This window comes from Ahaetulla prasina, chromosome 4, assembly GCF_028640845.1.
Source record: "Ahaetulla prasina isolate Xishuangbanna chromosome 4, ASM2864084v1, whole genome shotgun sequence".
Classification (NCBI taxonomy): domain Eukaryota; kingdom Metazoa; phylum Chordata; class Lepidosauria; order Squamata; family Colubridae; genus Ahaetulla; species Ahaetulla prasina.
Window position 1 is genome coordinate 86,475,995 of NC_080542.1, and position 17,882 is coordinate 86,493,876.

General features: G+C 42.9%; 1 protein-coding gene across 7 annotated transcripts in view; it reads left to right on the plus strand.

Moving 5' to 3' along the window:
* The window catches only part of NPHP3 (nephrocystin 3), a 174,403-nt gene that overhangs the window by 64,442 nt on the left and 92,079 nt on the right, over nt 1-17,882 (plus strand). For 6 of the 7 annotated variants that reach the window (XM_058181006.1, XM_058181007.1, XM_058181008.1 and 3 more), the window contains exons 14-15: nt 2,151-2,253; nt 14,355-14,437. The exons of the other annotated variant lie outside the window; for it this stretch is intronic. In XM_058181006.1, coding sequence (XP_058036989.1) covers nt 2,151-2,253; nt 14,355-14,437 — 186 coding nt within the window. The remainder of the gene's footprint in view (nt 1-2,150; nt 2,254-14,354; nt 14,438-17,882) is intronic. 7 annotated transcript variants of the gene reach the window in all.

Below are 17,882 nucleotides of genomic sequence, written 5' to 3' on the forward strand. Positions count from 1 at the left end.
ATGTCGAACAGGAACCACAAGGCCTCCGACGTCCCTCTCGCCTCCGGCTCCGTCCTCCGAGGGTACCTGGAAATGCCATCCAAGAGGCCATCTTCGTCACCTCCAACACCCCTCCAGACAGGTCCTGTTGTGCCTTGCTCGCTCCCCCCACTGCAGCTGGGCCCCTCTTATCTCCTGCCGGATGCTGATAGTGCTGAAGAATGTCCTGGCATGCCTCCAGCCCCCAGCCCTGGCACCATGCCCGGACAAACCAAACAAACAAACCTCCCTACAATAGCATGTGCGCCTGAAGCCAGCCACGAACTAGGATTATCAACAGCTGGAGACGAAACGATGCAATGGATAGATCCACGCTTCCGGAGAATGGAGAGGTGACATCACCAAAAGGAAGGGAGGGGCAGGCCTGGATAAGTGCTGAGTCATGGAGCCACACCCCATGGCCTATATAAAGGATCTGCTTTCTGGCATTCTCTGAGTCAGGCAAAGTCTAATCTGGATTGCTGAAGTCACATCTTGGATTCCTGCCTGCCCTGAGGACTCTGATAGGATTTTGGCAGAGCTGCAGAGGCACGCTTGATACGGACTTCCCCAACCCGGCCGTCAGAGGAGGAGTGGGACATGACAGGTCCGAACCGCTCCCAGAGGATCAGAAAAGCCGAAAGCGCCACGGTTAGCCTTGCGGCGGGGGGAACAGGCCAGAAATGTCGGCTGGCCGGAATGCCACCCCACCCACGCGTCTCAACATGGCCGCCGTCCTTCACCGCTCGCCCCTTCTCCGGCTCTGTACACGGCAGCCGTGGGTCCCAAAAGGCCAAAAGACCTCACCCGCGACCGCCGAGAAGATGTTCCAACGGGCCGGGGGCGCAATCAGCGGTGCAGATGGCCGAGACGCCAGTATCAGCTGGGGACATCGCCAACCGCTGCTCCGTGCACTCAGTAAGCCACCATCTTGCGCATGCGCAGAATCTTATTCTTTTTAAAAAGAATCTTTTTACTTTTAAAGGCATGTTTCGGCTGAAGCAAAACCTTCTTTTAAAAGTAAAAAAAAACCCTCTGCTGATGGTGCGGCTTAGCAGAGGCAGGGGGGCGGGGCCAGGGATTTTTGTTACCGGTCCTCCGAACCAGCAGCTGCCATCGCTACCGGATCGCGCGAGCCGGTCCGATCCGGGATCATTTAATCCCTGAATTATGGATTTTCTTATTGATAGGCCCCAGTTTGTGCGAGTTGGAAGAAAAGTCTCCCATCTCCTTGAGTACAGGTTCCCCACAGGGCTATGTCTTGAGTCCGCTACTGTTCACATACAGTTGATCCATGACAGCTGTGCCAGATCTGCTGCAAATCATATTTTGAAGTATGCAGATGACACAGCAGTGGTGGGTATTATCTGGGATGACAGGGAACATACTTATAGAGAAGAGGTGAAGGGTCTGATAGACTGGTGCAATAAAAGTAACCTGCTTCTAAATGTTAATAAAACAAAGGAGATCATCATAGATTTTAAAAAGAGCCAGCATGGTCATACTTCACTCAGAATCAAGCATGCAGCTGTAGAGGTGGTCAACAATATTAAGTATGTGGGTGCAGATAACTAACAGTCTAAACTGGTATCTCCACACGTCATCCTTAGTGAAGTATGCAAACCAGCATCTGCATTTCCTGCGTTGGAGGAGAGCACATCTTTCTCCTTCTGTCCTGGCCACTTTTTACAGAGTCATGATAGAGAGCATCTCTATTTGGTTTGGTGGCTACAGTGCTTCAGAGAGAAAGTCCATTCAGAAAGTGGTAAGGACAGTGGAGAAGATTATAGGAAGCTCGCTTCCTCTTATTCAGAATACTGCTTATAAATACTATGTGCTTAGAGCACAAAGCATTGTTACAGACCCCACACACCCACTTCACAATCTGTTTCTGTGCTCCCCCCTGAGCTTTGCGGCATCTTAGTTTGATGAAGAACCATTAATGATAACTATTTGATTTTTGAGACAGTTGTGTTTCTAAGTGATTGTTTTGCTATCTTGCACATATAACATTCAGAACACTGAAGATTAAGAGATTTGTCCTGGGTTTTAAAAATTGTTCTTGCATTTGAATCTACTCTTTACACATGTTAATTTCCATAGATATCACTTTCTGCTTTTTTCATTGAAAGGCTGTGGCCTACCCTTCATCTTGAACCATTAACTGTCAGCTATGTAAAATACCTGATTAATGAAGAATGCAAAAGCGCAAGTCTGAAGCTGACCAAAGAACAGGTATTGCTGCATCATAAATACTAATTCTTTATCTTTCTACTTACCAGACTTAATTATAAATGTTTCAAATTAAAAAAAAAATACTTGTATGTCATATAAGTTTAAGGAAAAAAATCAAAAAGTTTTGCACTAACAATGAATAGCTCAAGGTTTAAAATGTATGAAAGAAGACAAAGCCCTATTTATTAGGACAGGTTATTTACCGTTGAAATTATGGTTGTTCCATTACTTGCTATTATGATTAGTATGCCTATGTCTTCTCTAGATTATACTTGTGAGCTTTAGATTTCATTTTTTTTAAGGTCAAGTTTTTTTATTTTTAAATATACATCAATGTCATTGCATGGACAGTGTGGTGTCTGAGTATCATCCATTATGGTACAACAGCCATATTAATACAAATAAGAATTACTACATTAATCAAATGAATGTAGTCTAGTTATTATATAGTCTAGTTATGTAGACTAGTTAATAATCTAGTTAGAATGTAGTCTAGTTATTATATATATTAATATTAGCTCATATTCCTTCATTTTTCAATTAATCAGTATTTACTACATCCTTCTAATAGTCATAAAACTGTTCTTGAGCGTATCTAATATCATCCTTTTTCAAAATCTAATCTTAACCTCTGACCTTCACTTTAAATATGTCATACAAAAACATGTATAACAATATTTCCCCTAATTCTATTTTTTTAATCTATTTAGTCTATTCTCCACCAAGGAGGAAACAGCAGTCAGGAATGGATTATCTCTGTTAACTGCTTGGACTGAGTCTGCAAATTGTTAAGCCATGCCTCTTCCTGTTGCTTCCTGACTCAGTCTAACTGGACAGACGTTTTTCTTTGAGCTGTCCATTCTTGACTGTTTTTTCCTTGGAAAAAAAAGGTTTTCTTTTGCATTTCTCTTGGGTGCACAATTTTAACAGGTGTTCATTCCAGCATGAAGGGCGATTCAGCCTGAGCCTGCTGAAGGCCGCTGGGGCGGTGTGAGGTCTCTCGGCTGAGAGCCTCTGGGCAGCTCTCACAGGTTTTGCCTTGAATAGCTGACTATCAAGGGATTTGAGGCTTTGGTTCCTCTGCAAATCTAAGGCAAAGCCCACAAGCCTGACTCCATAGTGCTTGCCTAGTGGGTGCGTGAGATTGGCACTGTTGGAAGCCAATTCAGGGAGCACCCATTAGCTTGCTCTGTAGTGCTGGCCTGTGCATCGGTTGGTGTGGCGAAGAGGCGCTTTGGCCATTCAGGAACCTGGCAGACTGATGGCAGCCATTTTAAGCCTGTTGGTGCTGGGGTGGCCATTTTGGGAGCCGCACGGAGGCACAGCTGCCATTTTGATAGCCTTCTGTGAGTGGTGGCCATTTTGAAGCCTCATGGAGGTCATGGCCATTTTGGTACTGCAGCTAGGAGGATCAGTGGCCATTTTGAGTGCCTCGGTGTGGCAGTTGGCAGCAATCTTCAGCAGCACAGTTTCAGTCTGGGTAAGACCGATCCTGAAGAGAGCCTTGAGGACACCCATTTCTTATTGTTCAGCTTGGAGTTCACGTGCTATCCACATCTCTCTTTCCAGTGACCAGCGCTCCAAAGTGACCTGGCTGGGGGAGTGGCACTCTGGTTGGGAACCCAATCATGCTATTTCGGGCTTCCTCATTTTATCGGGCATTGTGGGCCCTGTGAGTAATCTGTTTTACTGCAGCCGGGGACTTCTGGCCATTATTCATAGTGTCTATATTCTCCTTACAGAAGTTGGCACAATGTCATCTACGGCTTCAAAGCATTCCAGATCTAAGTCTGGATCAGGCCTTACTGCACAAGACAGTGATCCCGGGGAAGGATCTTCTTTGTCCCTTGGGCGGGGCAAAGCTCATTCTCGAGCTCAGACGCCTTATTCCCAGCCTGCAAAATATTCTAAGAGAGGATTCAAGCAAAAGCATAGGGCCTCTGAAAAGACTCCTCAAAAGATTCAACAGGAGACTATAACGAAAGTGAAGAGTTCCCAGGGCAAGGATCTCCCTAGGGCTCAGGTTGCCTGTGGGGGGATACAGGAGTAGTCTGCTATTCCAGAGGAAGCTCCTCCAACTGCCAGATGGGGACTCAGCACAGGCTCCTGTCTTGCCTAGTGGTAATGATTTACTCTTTGGAGCAATGCCTGCTCTTGAACCATTGGTGATCCCTTGGGAGCAACAAACAGAACACAAGTCTCCTTCCCTAGAGGCTTTCTCCATGCCCATTTCTTCAGGCCTACAGCCTGGGCAGCCGAGTGATACTCAAATTCCTGATCATTTGTTCACCTTAATTACTAATGCCATAAGACAGGGCACTGAAGCAGGGTTACAATGAATATCTGCTACTATGGCTTCTGATTTTTCTAGAGCTCAATCTTTCCATCATAGGCAAAAGGGGTTGGGATCTTCCCTTCTCTTTCAGGATGCGGAAGGTTCAGGGGCTTCTTCCAGCCAGGCCTCCCTTTCAGGGGAGGAGATGCAGCATGATATTGAGCTATCAGATGATGAGGATTTTTTACTGGACCAGCCTTCATTAAGCCTCACCTCTTCAGGTCATTGCTGCACAAGGCCAAGGTGACCACTAGATAGGGCATGGTCCAGTCAACTCCTGGTACTGTTTTGGATCCCGCTGACCCGGTGGAGCCTTTATCTGTAGAACCCACCATTGAATCTGAGGAGGTTCCGGCCCCCAGACTTTTTCTTTATATGGTTCACAGACAGTGGGTTTCTCCAGATTTGGGCCCTGTTCCCAACAGTTTGGACAGATGCCTGTACAATATTGGTTCTGATATGACCAAGTCATTACAGGTTCCTGTGGTTGGCCCTCCGGTGGTGGCTCTGTCATCACAAGCAAATCTACCTGGCCTTCTGGAGGAACCTGTCCGGAGGATAAGAGAACAGAGCAATCTCTGGTCAAGGCCCACCAGGCTTTGGCTTGGGCTGTTAAGGCAGCCTCAGCTGCATCCTTTTTTAACAGGGCTTCATTGCTGTGGTTAAGGCAATTACAGGACCAGATATCCAGTCGCAGATATCAGGTCCCAACAAGATCTCAACAAGATAATGGCAGCAGTGGAATTCTCAGTTGACGCAACGCTAAATGTGTCTCGATTTGCATCTAAGACTATTGGATTTTCCATCACATCTCATCGCCTCCTGTGGCTTTCCAGTGGCAGGCTGATGCTAGAAACAAGTGGAGACTAGCTTCTTCCCTGTATAAGGGAGAGAAATTGTTTGGCGACTCTCTAGACCTTATTCTAGCGTAATCTTGGGACAAACACAAGATTATGCCTATCTTGATCAGGCAGGCGGAGACCCGCCTGAGCCCATATTTTCGACCCTCTTCCTTTTGGGGATCGGACAGTGGTTTTGGGGGCAACAATCACAGAGACAATTTGCCTTCCAACAGGGTCAGGACAGGCAGGGCAGACAGGGACACCATTATCCACCCAAATGTTCCTTTCAGAGTGGGAGGGGCCACCCCTATTGACTGTCAAAATGACTGCTCTCCCAAGCCTCCCATTGGGGGCCAACTGGCTCTCTTTGCCAACCAGTGGGAGGATTCCACTTCGGACTCTTGGGTCAGGGAGATGGTAAGGTTGGGCCTCTTCCTGGAATTTCTGTCCAGCCCTCCAAAGTTCTTTGTCCACTGTCCCATGTTGCAGGATTGGGTGAAGCGGCACCTCATGGATTTGGCCATAACACACATTGGCCATTCAGCCAGTCCCAGAGGCTCACCACGCTCAGGGATTTTATTCCAGATTGTTCCTGGTTCAGAAGTCTTCGGGGGTTTGCAGGGCAATTCTCAAATCTCAAGACCTTGAACCATTATATAGTGTATCGAAGATTCAAGATGCAGTCTCTCCATTCCATTCTGGAGAGCGTCAAGGAGGGCGATCTCCTCACGTTGGTGGATCTCACAGAGCCTACCTGCATGTCCCCATTCATCCAGATTACAGACAATCTCCATTTTCAATACGCGGGGAAACATTATCAGTACCAAGTGTTGCCTTTCAGCTTGTCCTCAGCCCCAAGGGTGTTTACCAAGTTGATGGCTGCCTTAGTGGGCTATCTCCAGACTTTACCTGTCCGAATACAGTTCTACCTGGATTACATCCTAATCCAGTCCAGTTCAGAATCCCGAGCCAGACAAGAGCTGGATACCTGTTGTGACCCAGGTTCCCGGACTTGGACTCCTGGAGGAGGATGATTCAGAGAATGAGGAGGAGGAGCTGGCAAGGCCTGCTTCCCCTGGGCCCTCTCCCTCCCTGGCACCGACCCAGGAGGAGGAGGAGGGGCTGGCAAGGCCTGATTCCCCCGGGCCTTCTTCTGATTTGGCAATGCCCCAAGAACAATCTTGGCTTGATGCGAGACTGCGCAGATGTGACTGGCACACGCAGCAGAGGAGACTTTGGGACAGCGTCAGAGAATGATGAGTCACGGATCGACACCCACAGGGAATATAAAGCAGGAGGTGGAGCTTCCTGGCTTTTTGTTTTGGACAAAGCAGTGAATTTGCGTGGGAAAACTGTTTCATGGATGAAAGAATCTGTTTGTGAGTGACTCGTGCTTTATCTATAATAACATAACATAACAACAGAGTTGGAAGGGATCTTGGAGGCCTTCTAGTCCAACCTCTGCCCAGCAGGAAACCCTACACCATCTCAGTCAGATAGTTATCCAACATTTTCTTAAAAATTTCCAGTGTTGAAGCATTCACAACTTCTGCAGGCACTTATTAATTGTTCTAACTGTCAGGAAATTTCTCCTTAGTTCTAAGTTGCTTCTTTCTTTGATCAGTTTCCATCCATTGCTTCTTGTTCTACCCTCAGGTGCTTTGGAGAACAGCCCGACTCCCTCTTCTTTATGGCAACCCCTGAGATATTGGAACACTGCTATCATGTCTCCCCTAGTCCTTCTTTTCATTAAACTAGACATACCTAGTTCCTGCAACCGTTCTTCATATGTTTTAGCCTCCAGTCCCCTAATCATCTTTGTTGTTCTTCTCTGCACTCTTTCTAGAGTCTCAACATCTTTTTTACATCGTGGCGACCAAAACTGGATGCAATATTCCAAGTGTGGCCTTACCAAGGCATTATAAAGTGGTACTAACACTTCACGTGATCTTGATTCTATCCCTCTGTTTATGCAGCCCAGAACTGTGTTGGCTTTTTTAGCAGCTGCTGCACACTGCTGACTCATATCTAAATGGTTATCCACTAGGACTCCAAGATCCCTCTCACAGGTACTACTATTGAGCAAGGTACAACATATACGGTACCTGTGCATTTTGTTTTTTTGGCCTAAATGTAGAACCCTACTTTTTTCACTGTTGAATTTCATTTTGTTAGATAGCGCCCATTGTTCAAGTCTGTCTGAGATCTTTCTGTAACTTGAGTCTATCTTCTGGAGTGTTGGCTATTCCTGCCAGCTTGGTGTCATCTGCAAATTTGATGAGTTCCCCATCTATCCCCTCATCCAAGTCATTGATGAAGATGTTGAAGAGTACTGGGCCTAAAACAGAGCCTTGGGGTACTCCACTGTATACTTCCCTCCATGTGGATGTAGTTCCGTTGAGGACTACATGTTGAGTGCTGTTGGTCAGCCAGTTACGAATCCATCTGGTGGTGGTGCTGTCTAACCCACATTTTTCTACTTTATCTAGTAGTAGGTTATGGTCTACTTTATCAAATGCTTTACTGAAGTCCAAGTAAATTATATCGACAGCATTCCTCTGGTCTACTAATTTTGTCATTTTGTCAAAGAATGCGATAAGATTAGTCTGGCATGATCTGTTTTTGACAAACCCATGTTGGCTTTTAGTTATTACTTTGTTTGCTTCTAGGTGTTCGGTGATTCGTTGCTTGATTATCTTTTCCAGAATCTTCCCCGGTATTGAGGTCAGGCTGATAGGTCTGTAGTTTCCTGGATCTGTTTTTTTTCCTTTTTTGAAGATGGGAACTACATCAGCTCTTTTCCAGTCCTCTGGCAGCTCCCCTGTGTTCCAGGATCTTTGAAAGATATACTTCAGTGGTTCTGAGATCACGTCTGCCAGTTCCTTCAGAACTTTGGGGTGTAATCCATCCGGTCCTGGTGATTTGAACTCGTCTAAGGTAGACAGGTGTTCACTTACCATTTTCTTCCCTATTTTAACTTGTATTTCTAATCTGTTTTTTGTAGTGCTGTTTTTGATAGTTGATATTTTTGATGTTTTTGATAATTTTCTGGTTATCTCCAGGGATTTTGGCAGGTGCGTGGGGAGACGTGTCCAGAACATCTCTGTGCCAGAAGGAATCCAGCCAAGTGTAAATAAACTTGGAGAAGCCCTTTGACTGACTTTTTGTTGGGAGTGGTGGGAGGGGGAAACAGAACAATACCACCATGCAGGTCCTTCAATGTCATGACTTCTCCATAATAGTCATCTGATCCCGACAACACGCTTGCTCCACCTAGGGGCAATAATAGACACAGTGGAATCAAGACCGCCAATCCAGCCTGAAGGACCTGGCAGTCAGCGTCCGGTTTGATTGTACCTCATCCCTGCTGCTGCTGCTTCTCTCTCAACTGCTGGAAAAGATGGTGTTTCAGCATTGCGTCTTGGGCTCGTCTTCACAGCAGGGCCCTGCAGTGGTTTCTCCTTCCATTCCAATGAGCTTGGCACAGCATATCTCCAGTAAGAGTGGAGGTTCCACCAGCTGTCCGGTCTTCCCTCACATAGAATAGAATAGAATAGAATAGAATAGAATTTTTTATTGGCCAAGTGTGATTGGACACACAAGGAATTTGTCTTGGTGCATATGCTCTCAGTGTACATAAAAGAAAAGATACGTTCATCAAGGTACAACATTTACAACACAATTGATGATCAATATATCAATATAAATCATAAGGATTGCCAGCAACAAGTTATAGTCATACAGTCATAAGTGGAAAGAGATTGGTGATGGGAACTATGAAATGATTAATAGTAGTGCAGATTCAGTAAATAGTCTGACAGTGTTGATGGAATTATTTGTTTAGCAGAGTGATGGCCTTCGGGAAAAAACTGTTCTTGTGTCTAGTTGTTCTGGTGTGCAGTGCTCTATAGCGTCGTTTTGAGGGTAGGAGTTGAAACAGTTTATGTCCAGGATGCAAGAGATCTGCAAATATTTTCACGGCCTTCTTCTTGATTCGTGCAGTATACAGGTCCTCAATGGAAGGCAAGTTGGTAGCAATTATTTTTGGTGGTCTTCTGACGCATTGCCCAGGACTGCAGGTTCCGGGAGCCTCATCATGTCATCCTAACTACCGATGCCAGCCTCTTCGGCTGGGGAGCTCACCTCGGATCCCATATAGCTCAAGGTCAGTGGTTCCCGGAGGATCTTTTGCACAACATCAACTGGCTGGAACTATGGGCTGTCCACCTGGCTCTCAAGAGTTTCGAGTCCCTAGAATCAGGGAAGGACATATTAGTGCTGACAGACAACGTGGCCGCCAAGGCCCACATCAGTCGGCAAGGAGGAACCCATTTCTTGGCTCTGATGCAAGAGGCAGAGCAGCTGGTTCTCTGGGCGCAGTCTCATCTGTCTTCCATCTGAGCGGACCACATATCAGGAGTGGCAAACGTCCAAACAGACTGGCTCAGTCGGATGTCAGTTGACCAGGTGGAGAGTCATTTAGATCCGCATCTATTCAGGGATCTTTCAGACCGCTTTGGCCTCCCGGTGGTAGATCTGTTTGCCACACAGGACAACTGTCAAGTGCTGAGATTCTTCTCCCGGTTCCCATCTCCAGAGGCGGAAGCAGTGGATGCATTGTGGAGTCTGTGGCCATCAGGGCTCCTGTATACCTTCCCTCCTCTTTCTCTGATCCCCAGAGTCATCCGGAAACTCTTGGAGGAGGAGGAGGAGGAACTTTTACTTCTAGCCCCTCATTGGCCCAGGAGACCTTGGTTTGCAGATCTAGTGGCTCTCTTAGGGGGCCGACTCTGGAGGCTTCCTCGGGGCAAGATCTCCCTCAGTCAGGGGGTGTTGGTACATCCAGACCTGCAGTGATTTCAACTAACCGCTTGGCATTTGAGTGGGACCTGCTGAGGGAGGACAAATTTTCCTCCAGGGTCATCGCCACTATCCAGGCATCCCACAGGGATTCCACCAACCATATCTATAATACTACGTAGCAATCTTTTTGTTCCTAGTGCAAAAGGGATCTGGTTCCCATGGACATTTCTGTGGCTCATGTTTTGGACTTTCTTCAAGTGGGTTTAGATGCTGGGTTGGCCCCTAATATTCTTCAGAGACAGGTGGCAGCCCTTTCTTCCATTCCACATGGAAGGATTACTTGTGGAATCCAGGATTCCCTGTCAAAGCATCCAATGGTTCGACGGTTCTTCAGGGAAGCCACCAATCTCTGACCACCCATGGTTCACTGCTTTCCCATTTGGGACTTAAACAAGGTTGTAACTGCCCTTCCCAAGGTCCCTTTGAGACTTTGAGGAAGTTAGTTTGAAATTTGTTTCCTATAAGTTGGCATTTTTAGTAGCCATCACCTCTGCTCGGCGCATTTTGGAGCTGGTGGCTTTGTCCTTCAGGGGGGATCTCTGTGTTTTCCATGCTGAGAGAGTTGTTTTATGCCTAGATCTTATATTCCTTCCCAAGGTCAACACTTGGCTTCATAGGGCTGAGGAGATGATTCTCCCCAATTTTTGCCCTGAGCCTTTTAGGACATATTTGGCATACATTGGATGTATGGAGGGCTCTCTGCATATATTTTAATCGGACCGCTTCTCTACGAAGGACAGAGTCCATTTTTGTTTCTTTTCAGCCTGCCACTCTTGGCAGCAGAGTCACTTCCCCCACCTTGGGACGTTGGATCAGGACTTGTATATCTATGGCATACGAGGCCCAGGCCTTACCTGTGCCCAGATGTATCACCGCCCATTTGACCTGAAGTGCTGCGCCTTCGGTGGTCTACCTAGGCCTCTCTGGAGGAGGTCTGCAGAGTAACTACTTGGTCTTCTCCTTTACCTTTTGTATGTCACTACAAGCTTAACTCTTATGCCTCAGCTGAGGCTGCTTTTGGCAGATGGGTTCTCCAGCGAGTTCATTCAGACCTAGGACTGCAAGTCCAGACTCCTCCTCTCAATAGGACACAGCTTTAGTATGTCCCATTCCTGACTGCTGTTTGCTCCTTGGTGGAGAATGGGCATTGATACACCCTTTCTGTTGTGTCTTGCCCACCCTCAGAGCAGCCGGGGCCTTCTTACCTGCTCCCCAACACTGAGGAATGTATGCCTTCCGGCCCAAGTCCTGGCTCCATGCCCCCACAAACTGCAGAAGAAGGAGCATCTCCCTGCCCCAGCCCTGACTCCATGCCCAGGCAAACGGAGCAGCTAGACCCCTCCCCCTCCTCCACAGCAGGTGAGCCTGAGGAGGGTTTACTCCCAAGAACAGCTGATTGGAGTGACCCTCGCATCAGAAGATTGGAGAGGCGGAGGCAACAGAGGGAAGGGAGGGGCAGGCCTTAATGAGTGCTGAGTCATGGAGCCACACCCCATGGCCTATATAAAGGAGCTACTTTCTGGCAGTCTCTGAGTCAGGCAAAAGTCAAACTTATCTTGCTGAAGTCACTTACTGGTCTCCTGCCTGCTCTGAGGACTTTGCTAGGACTTTGGGCAGAGCTGCAGAGGCAAGCCTGATTCGGATTTCCCGGACCCAGCCGTCAGCGGAGGAGTGGGACACGACACTTTCTCAGCGTAGAGGAAACAAGGGTAGGGCTTTGTTTCTTGTCTTTACAGCTCAACACGCACGCTGCGTCGATGCCTTCGTCAAAAAAGCTGGCAAGGAACAGGAAGAGGTGTCGCTTAACAATTCGCAGACACAGTCCAAGCAGTTAACAGACAGAGTTAACCCATTCCTGACTACTGTTTTCTCTATGCTGAGAAAGGGTATATCAGGTAACCAACACCCATTCTAATTCTCTGTACAGCCAATCTTATTATTAACCACATTAGACCACATTCCGGTGACGTTGCTGTGAGGTTGATGCAGGGGAACAGGTCTCCATACCCCCCCAAGGGGCTAAAGTCTGATCTTTTTTGTTGGAGGCCCCCCCCAAGGGGCTAAAGTCACCCTGTAGGAGTGACCAATAAGGAGGGGCTCCCTGCGGGTCGCAGAGAGCAGTAGCTCTTCAGCTGAACCCAGGGTTTTTTCCTTTATACCAAAGATTAAGACGAGACAGCCATCATGGCCGCTGTGAAGCAGGGGCTGCCTAAGAAACCAAGATTGTGCTGGAGCGGTGAGAGTGGGCAGTGCTTGGAGCTGGGTAAGGCGAACTTCTGTTTAAGATTAGACACGAAAAAAAAATCAATCTGGGAAAAGAGGCTCTTTAGAATATTTTTAAGTTGTGACCAAGAAGAGGCAGAGAAAAATTGCACCCTAACAGGTAATGAGTGAAAGATATAAAATACAAAAAGACTGGAGGTATAAATTCTAGTGGCATGACTCTGATCCGACACTTCAATGAAACTGTTGAGCAGCTGATTATCTATTGGATATTTTGTTTGAATTAAATTGAAGTATATGATTGGCGGAATAGCTTTAAAGTAACTTTCTAACGTTGAATTTTAAGCTGATATGCCACCTACTGGTGAATGGATATATACTAAGTTATACTCCTAGAATAATCAGGCAGCCTTGGAAATTTCTGATAAGAGAAGAATAATATCTGGAGGTCTGCTGTATTATTTACTGTTCTACACCTATCTATTTTATGATTACTAAGAGGTCCAACCTTGAAAATTTAGAGGATATCTAATGGAATGATTTTGAATACTAGAACTAACTAGCAACTTAAAGAGTGGATCAAAACGGAAATTTGGAAAAACCACTGGACCGTACAAATGGATGAGATAGAATAGAATGCACAACAAATAGAACAAGGAAATAAGAAAGAGGAGACAATAAAGCGGGGTGAAATAAAATTGGGAGAACATAATATGAGGAGGTAGAGAAATGGACGTCAATTGAAAAACATTTTTGGAAAAAAGAGGATTTGGTAGATTTGTGGGTGGACTGGCAGCAAAAAATAACGGAGATGGAAATAATGGTTGGAGTGAAAATGAAAGTTGTAGATGAGGACCCAAGGGCGGAATATGGGAGGCAAGTTAAAAAGAAAAGAAGGGAAATTCCCAAAAGAGTTGAGAGATGATGGATAAAAAAGATTTTTTTCTTAAAAAATAATAATAATAAGATTGGCTGTACTGAGAATTAGAATAGATTAAATAGATTAAAAAAATAGAATTAGGGGGAATATTGTTATACATGTTTTGCTACAACATATTTAAAGTGAATGTTAGTGGTTAAGGTTAGATTTTGAAAAAGGATGATATTATATATGCCCAAGAACAGTGTTATGACTATTAGAAGGATGTAATAAATATTGATTAATTGAAAAATGAAGGAATATGCGCTGATATTAATATATACAATAACGCTAGACTATGGTCATTTGATTAATGTAGTAATCTTTATTTGTTTTAATTTTGTACCAAAATGAACAATACTTAGAATAAAGCAGGGTGAAATAAAATTGGGAGAATATATATTAGGTAGGTAAAATGAGGACCCAGATTGTTGGGGGGGCAATAAGTTGACTTTGTATATAAATATACAAATAGAATGAGACTATTGCCTTACACAATGTAAGCCGCCCTGAGTCTTCGGAGAAGGGCGGGATATAAATGTAAATAAATAAAAACAAAACAAAACAAAACAAAAACTCTGGTTATATTAGTATGGATTTCTGAAAATCATAGTTTTAAAAAATCCAGAGTTCCACACTTGTGCCCTTATTTCACTATGCACTTTTATTATTAAAAAAACATTTTAAAAATAAAATGTATTTTTGAACATTATTTTTTATTATATGTAGCTTTGTATAGTTATTTATTTATTTAGGAAATTTATTTGTAACAAGGGGATTCATCCTGAAGGCAATATGTGCAAAGGGCAGTTGTATGATTATGTCGGTGTAATGTTTCTTGAATTCCATATGAACCTATGTATTCATAACAGTTTTCAACATTGTAGAAATATTATTTTTTTGTATTCTACTCCTTTAGGAGAAGAAGCTTGAGAAACACAGTAATTCTACTTCAACATGCACTGCCCTCTATGTCACTCTTTTGGGCAGAATGATGGCTGGGTATGTCAAACATACTGATACGCTGTTGGTACTAGAAAGGAATAGTTAAGAAGCCAGATCCAGTAAAATTAGTGCTTGATATTAAAAAGCAAATACGAATAAGTAGTACATTGTCCAAATGGAATTTTGCAGTTTGTATTCTTCATTAATGACATGAAATAAGTTCCCAAGCTTTTTGACTTTTAATCAGGTGGAAAATTCTTTTGTATTTATAATAACAACGCTGGCTGTCTTGGCCAAGAAACAGATTAGCACTGTGCCCTAGAGTCAACTACTAATGAACAGGGAAATATTTACCTTTAATTCTAATAATCTATTAAATTCAACCTCTGTAATTTGTAAGATACTTCTTTTTTGAAAAAAAGAATATCTTATTTGGAAATGAAATAAATGCTACATACAATAAAATTTGATTCAATGGATCTTAGTAGAGATTTTGGATTTGATTGATACAACTTCCAGTCTTTGAACTTTGTCCAAATTTTGGGCAATAGTAGACTCTGCCTGAACAACTTGATTAGGGATTATGAAGGTGTCATTCAATACAAATGGTAACCCAGTCTGGCTTCAGGTGCTGCATGGTTGCCATTGTTTAGCAACATGGTCTCCAGACCTAAAGCTGCAGTGAAGATACCTGCATTATGGTTGATTTGATTTTCTTTCCTCCTTCTCTCCCTGATAGCCATCTCATCGCCTCTGCTGCTGCAATAACACTGGCACAGAGTCCATGTTTGAAGCTCAAAAAATCTAGCAATCATTTAACCAACATTAGACTTTAACAGACAGCTCTTCTCTTGATTAGACCATTGAATCAAGAATTCACAATATTTGCATGTAGATGTTTTTTCTACAAAAGATTCATATATACATTTTTTTAAACAAGAGGCATTTTTGCCCCATTTATTGGCTTGTTTTATTCTTTACTGTAAAAGAACTTAAAAGTCAAAAGTTTGCAACTTCCTGTTAAGGAACATAGATAGCAATTTCATTCAGACAATCTTTTTTTTTAATAAATTTTTTATTTTTCAAAATACAAACATTCCATCTTTCCTTACACAGTGTGTTGTCTGGGTTCAAATATCTCTAAGCGCCAATCTTCAACATTTACAACATCATTCACTTTAATATAATTCTCTAATCTTTAAATTATAGTGTGTTGAACAATTAAACATTATAAGCCAATTTGTTTTTCCTCTTAACATGTCTTCTAGTAAAAATACAATAATAGCAGACCCTTAATTATCCTCCTCATCCTAATACTAAACTTATCATCTTATTTATACCTCTATCTTAACGTATTTTCTATTATTCTTTAATCTTCTATTTCCAGTTTCTCTTTTTACTCTCTAACCATTGATATACGACTTCCCATATCATAAAATTCAATTTGTTTTTTCTCCTTAATTGGTAGTGTTAATCTGTTCATTTCTGCACATACTAATATTTTCTTAATCACCTTCTCAATAGGAATATACAATTCTAGCTGCAGTTAGAACATGGATAATTAAGTAAGTATTCTCTTTATTATAGCTTTCGGATAAAATGCCCAAGAAAAATATTTCTGGTTTTAGCTCAATATATTGTTTTGTCATCTTTTCCAAACGTGTCCTTATTTTTGTCAGTATTTTTTTTGCTTCTACACATGTCCACCATATCTGATAGTAAGATCCAGGTGGCACTTCCAACATTTAGCGGACTTATCTTTAAACATCTTTGCCAACCTCGCCGGTGCAAGGTGCCATCTATAAAACATCTTATACAAGTTCTCTTTATCTGCGATTGATATTGTTAGTTTGTAATTCCTATCCCACACTTTCTGCCACTTATCTAATTCTATCGTGTAACCAAATTTTTTCACCTATGCTATCGTTGTCTCCTTTACTTGTTCCTCTTCCAATTTTATACTCAATAAGTAGCTGTACAATTTCTTTATCAATCTTTCTTCTGTTCCTGTTAATATTTTATCTAATTCTGTTAGTTCTTTATAAAAACTATGTAATTTAGCATCTTTTTCATATCTAGAATGTATCTGCACTTGTGAATACCATGATATATCGATCCCTTGCTCACTCATTTCTTGTTTAGTTTTCATTTAAACTATCTTTATATCTAACAGTATTTCCCATGTTAATAACATTTGGGTGAATCAATGCTTCCATTGTTGAAAGCCAAACTGGTATCCTCAAATAATGTTCTTTAATTTTCTCCATACTAGTATTTTTTTAATCAAGTTTTATTGATTTTTTTCTTCACACCTACCTACATATTTTATAAGCAGAATATTGGCCATATCATATCTTATACAACTTGTCATATCCAAATACATTTTACTTAGTTAAAATTTCTGCCAAGATATTCTTTTTCCATATTTTTTAATCATATCTTAATATTTCTATGCTTATTTATATAAACAATATCTTTCGCCCTCAAGTTCTAATTTCTCCATTTTTAATCATATATATTTTCTTTTAATTTTTTTGATAGTTCATTCTTTATCCTGATATCTTTAAACATGTTCAGGGTTCCCTTTCTTCCATTTCATCTTTTTCTTTTCACAGCAATCCTTTCTTCTCTTTCTCACTTCTCTTCCTCCCTTCTTTCATTCTACCTACTTTTTTCTTCCCTTCTCTCCTACTCCTTCTCTACTTCCCTTTCCTTTCTCCCCCTCCTTTCTTCTTCCCTCCCTAACCTTCTCTCTCCTACTCTTATTTCCCCTCCCTTTCTTCCTCCCCTCTTCCCTTTCCTCTATTCCTCTCTCTCCTTCTCCCTTCCTTCCATCTCCCTACTCTTTTTTCCATCTCTTTCTATTGCTGTATTCATTTTCAATTCAGTATTTTTCACTATGGTGTCCAGGCAACCCCGATTTTTCCTCCATTTATTGAATGTATTTCTCAAAATTCCCATCATATTTTTGATTATTAACAAGGTATTTCAACTTATTCCATTTTTACCTTAAAAACTTTTAACTAAGTTAACCTTCCACCCAGGGGTGAAATACTCCTGGTTCGGACCGGCTCGTGCGATCCAGTAGCGATGGTGGCTGCTGGTTCGGAGGACCGGTAGCAAAAATCCCTGGCCCTGCCCCCGCTACCTCTTCTGAGCCTCACCATCTGCAGAGGTTTTTTTTTTTTTTTTTACTTTTAAAAGCCGGTTTTGTTTCAGCTGAAACATGCCTTTAAAAGTAAAAAAAAGCCTTTGAGGATCCTGCCCCTCAGCTGAGATCGGCAGAGCCTTTAAACTAAAAAAAAATAAATTTAAAGTCTCCTCTGGCGATCTCAACTGAGTTCCTCATCAGCAGATCCTTACTTGTACTCTTACTTGTAGAAAACATGTTTTCTACAAATAAGAGTAGAGATTCTAAGGTACTTACCTGATTAATGATGAACACATGGCTTTTTTTCCAGCCCAAAAGTCCCAGTTTCACTTTCAGCCAGACAGAATCAAT